Source organism: Merops nubicus, unplaced genomic scaffold, assembly GCF_000691845.1.
Source record: "Merops nubicus isolate BGI_N331 unplaced genomic scaffold, ASM69184v1 scaffold44498, whole genome shotgun sequence".
Taxonomy (NCBI): Eukaryota; Metazoa; Chordata; class Aves; order Coraciiformes; family Meropidae; genus Merops; species Merops nubicus.
The window spans coordinates 393-4,641 of record NW_008628507.1 but is presented as its reverse complement, the minus strand read 5'-3'; the positions used below and the strand labels follow the sequence as shown (position 1 = coordinate 4,641).

At 37.3% G+C, this 4,249-nt stretch overlaps 1 protein-coding gene across 1 annotated transcript; it reads right to left on the bottom strand.

The window, feature by feature from the left end:
- Positions 1 to 1,299: 1,299 nt before the first annotated feature.
- Positions 1,300 to 4,135, bottom strand: SIKE1 (suppressor of IKBKE 1; the record flags this gene model as incomplete). Its single annotated transcript, XM_008946661.1, has 3 exons — positions 1,300 to 1,389; positions 1,764 to 1,877; positions 3,993 to 4,135. Coding segments are annotated over 3 exons (347 nt in total), but the record flags the coding sequence as incomplete, so codon positions are not given.
- Positions 4,136 to 4,249: the final 114 nt, after the last annotated feature.

Here is a 4,249-nt window from a genome sequence, read left to right as displayed (position 1 = left end):
AAAAATTACAGAGGTTGCAAATGGCTTGGGTACATCCCCAGGATTCACAAAACAGAACACACTTGAGAAAATACTGCCCATTGAGTATTTTTATTCCCTCTTCACCAGTTTCTAATAGAAAAGGATTGTACACAAGAATACTTCTGTACAGAAATCCCTTATATCTACCAAACTATCTTGATGGATATTCCAAATGGTTGCAAGAAAATGTCTCTTAATAAGCACAGGACCATAACTCACTATCTGCATCTATCAAAACTCTCACTTGGGAAAAAGTGGCATAAAAACAAATTAATATTGGAAATGAGATGTTTACTGTTCTTCTAGGATTATTCTTTGATCACAGGTAAGAAAGACAGAAATCTTCATATTAAAAATGTCATTAAAATATCACAACATTGATAAATTCCTACAACACTCCAATTCTAATTTCACTCAGTATGGGATTCTGCAATAACTATGTAACATTTGTCACCATACTTACCTGTGATGCAACATTAAAAACCTGTCTACCTGGTTGGTTTTGGTTTAGTTTTGAGGCAGATGACAGCTCACTCTTCCTGAAGTCCAAAGAGCTTTGATCTGTGCACTGTTCTGCACACCGTTTGAGGATACCACCCTTAGATCAGAGCTAGCCAATGTCCATATGCAACATCCTTCAAAAATGCACAGCTGCCAGAAAGGTCGAAAAATCACCCACCGCTTTTCACCCCTGAATCAAGGTAAAGTATGCTCCTTAGACAAGTCACTACTTAAAGTGCTCTGTCTGATGTTCTGTCTGATCCACCTCTAAGCAGCTGTCCACATAACATTGTTAACCCAGCCAAACACTGAGTGTTAGCTCTTCAAGCAACAGCTCTGCGTGACAACTTTGTGCAGGCAGAGCAAAATATCTCCTATTTCTTCTATCAAATAAAATAATCACAACCTGTATTACGTTCTCCAGCTACTGACAAGGTGGATTTAAGCGCCATCTGCACAGCTGGAATTATTAACTAAAGTTCATTAAAAAAAAAATCACAAACAGAAGAAGAAAAACTATCACAAGGGAGTACACATCAAATATTTAATTGTTAAGCATCTGTATGCTGCAATTACTAAGATGGAGCAGCAACGCAAGCCTTTGCCATCAACAGCATGTAACTTCAGAAAAAACACAGAGAAAACAGCCCACGCATTTGGAAAGATAAAACAAACATACAAGGAAACACCTGAAAGAAGAAATCAAACCCCATTCTTGTAAGGTAGTTTCATAATAGTCTCTGAAGTCAAGATTTGGAGATAAGATTATTTTGTGACCTAAGCTTCACCATCAGGCAGATCTTCTCTCCCCACCTCAAAAGATTCTTTGCTGATTGACAATAGTTCACGCAGCTCTTTGTTTTCAAGCTGCAAAATCAATATTTTTGCTGAAATAGAAATGAGCTAATTCACAATTAAAGGAAAATAATCTTTAAAAATACCCTCATTCTTTAACAGCTAAATAAAATACTGATTTTGTAACATAAGCACTAATACAGTGCTAGCAAGAGGGGAACCAGACTATTTTAAGCTTACCTTTTGCTTCTGGTGTTATATATATATGTATATAAAAAAATACAAACATCAAGAATTTGAAAATAAACAGATCATGTTATGCATTCTGTGACCCCACCCCCAAATTTTTTTATTGTTGTAAATCCTTGACACACACATAGAAAGTCCAGAGTGAGTCTAGAGACTCCCAAGCTTGATCTAGCCTTAGCCATTGTATCTGCCCTTACCTCCAACTGAGCTAGCTTCTCCTGAACTTTGAAGAACTGATCATCATCGACTTGAATAGCTTTTCTCATCACCTCTCCCATCTCACATATTCTGTCTATTTGACTTTCAATTTCCTGAAAGACATAAGAGTAATATATTCAGGCAAATGCAGCTTCTAAATAAATTAGTTTTGTTTTCTTTATTTTGGATTATTTTCCTGTTTTGAATTTTAATCTTGTCTTTCCAAGTACTTGGAATCCTTTCTAACTTATATAATAGTTAAAAGCTGAAAATGTGTACTTTATTCTCCATTATTAAGTCATCAATGAAAACAGTAAATAGAATTACACCAGTCAGCAAGAGGAGGCATCCTTACTTACTAAGATGGAAATAATTTCCAGTGTGACAATGATTGAAACAACAGATACAGGTTCATGTGAATATGATTAGTATGCAACATTTTATATTGCTTTATTAGAACAGCCCGAATCTGAATTATAGGAATGCTAAAATATAAACCAAATGAGATTTCAAGACTAAGTAACATCTCAGAAAGAAGCCATGCAAGGAAACTAAAATAAGGACAGAGCCTCCTGAGGCTGTGTTTACAGACTGTGTCTAGATGCAGCCCTAATTCTTTGCAAGATGCATTCTACTGAAGCTCAGAAACACACATATAACAAACACTGAAAAATTCCAACATGTAATATATCAACTGTTCCCATTGCAAAAGCATTCAGTTTCAATATACAGTACTTAAAGAGGAACTAAAAAGTGTAAACACAAAAATGTCAGTAATTGGCAAGAAGTAGTAAGATAAAATGCTTCAGAAGCTCTCTAACATAATGTAAAAATCTAACGTTATCACAAAGCATTTTAGGGGATATGAGATGATGTTATCGGGTGGAATTTGTTTTCTCTAGTGTCAGTTGTTATTTCAGTGCCTCTGGGAAATAAGTCTATTATCAGAGCAGAGAATTCATTTTTAAATGTCATTATTCAAAAAATATGTAAACAAATTGGAGCATCTAGAATGGAGCTGGAGGAACAAGAAAGACTTAGATAACTTAGTCTGTCAAGAATTATTTTTTTTTCTAAATAGAAAGTGCTAATATAAGCTTTTTAAAGATATTAAAAGGCCATTACTGCTCTCCAAGTGATGGGTAGGAAAAGACTTAAGAACTTAATCTGAAGTACAGAAGATTTTGCCTAGATACTGAGGTAGTCTACATATATTTCATCCAAGGTCCCGCCAAAGCCTTTTCGGCTCTGCGTTTCCATACCATTAAAATGGAGCAAAAGTAGTGCCACCGAGGATAACATTACAAGTTTTGTTCAAGTGTTAAAGTCTTGATAAACAGCAATTAATGCACCTGTGCAAGCACAGGAAGCAAGACATTGCTACACTGCTTAACTTCAGAGGACCTAAGTAACACAAAACAGAGAACTGAGTCACCACATGTATCAGTGCAAAGATAGATGTGTGATGAGTTAGGCTGGCTCCAATTCCAATGAAAAGAACACAAGGTATGATATGTCTCTAGGTTGAACCAGCTTGCTGTCCTCTAATCACATAAAAATGCATTTTAAAAAACGCCTAACAACGCATAAGCCTTAAAAAGAAATTTTATGTTATTATACTGTTATTAGACACCCAAATGTAAAACAGGTAGTAGTAGTAGTTATCCGCAGTCACAACTTAAGAGTCCTCAAGTCACTACACCCAACGTGGACCACCCCTTGCACATGCATTCCTTGCACCACCCCTTGCATGCACACCCCTTGCACGTGTGCCCTTTGCACTTTCAGGCCCCTGCACTCAATATCCATATTTAAAAACATTTGGGAGTGATGACTTCTTAAGAATTAAACATACTGCAGCTCACAGAGATTTAGGAGGTTCTTCTCCCTTTATTGCAACTACTGAACAGGAACCACAACAACTCTGATGTCTTCGATTTTACTGTAAAGAATTATATGCGTTAAGCTTAACTCAGGGAATTCACCACCCAGTGCGTAAAGAACAAGCCTCCTCCTGGGCTGGAAAGGGTTATGCTTTTCAGTGGCCTCTGGGGTAACTGTTACAACCTGCATGCTATAAACCCCATACAGTAAAAAATACCATCAAAGAGACAAGAATTTTGGAAAACCTGTTTTGGAGCAGACACGCTCCATGAATGGCAGCAGAGGTTGTACGAAAGCAAGAGAGCAGCAACAGGGATCTTGAGCCCTCCCTTGTTCTACCTTACCAAAGAACTAGCCTGATGAACTTTCAGGACTGGTTCTGTGTCTTCACTTTTTCTGCCTTGCAAAAGCTGTAACATCTGTTTTCTGTATTTGCTCATGATAAGTTCTAATGCATCTTGGTGCTCCTCCAGCGAGATCCATAGCTCTGCAAAATGCAGTATGTCATTGCCACAAGCCACAAGCAATTTTTTCACAGCAATGACGGCAAATTCCCAGAGGTATTCGGAACCAGCCGCTGACTTGGTTCGTGCCCCTCCAC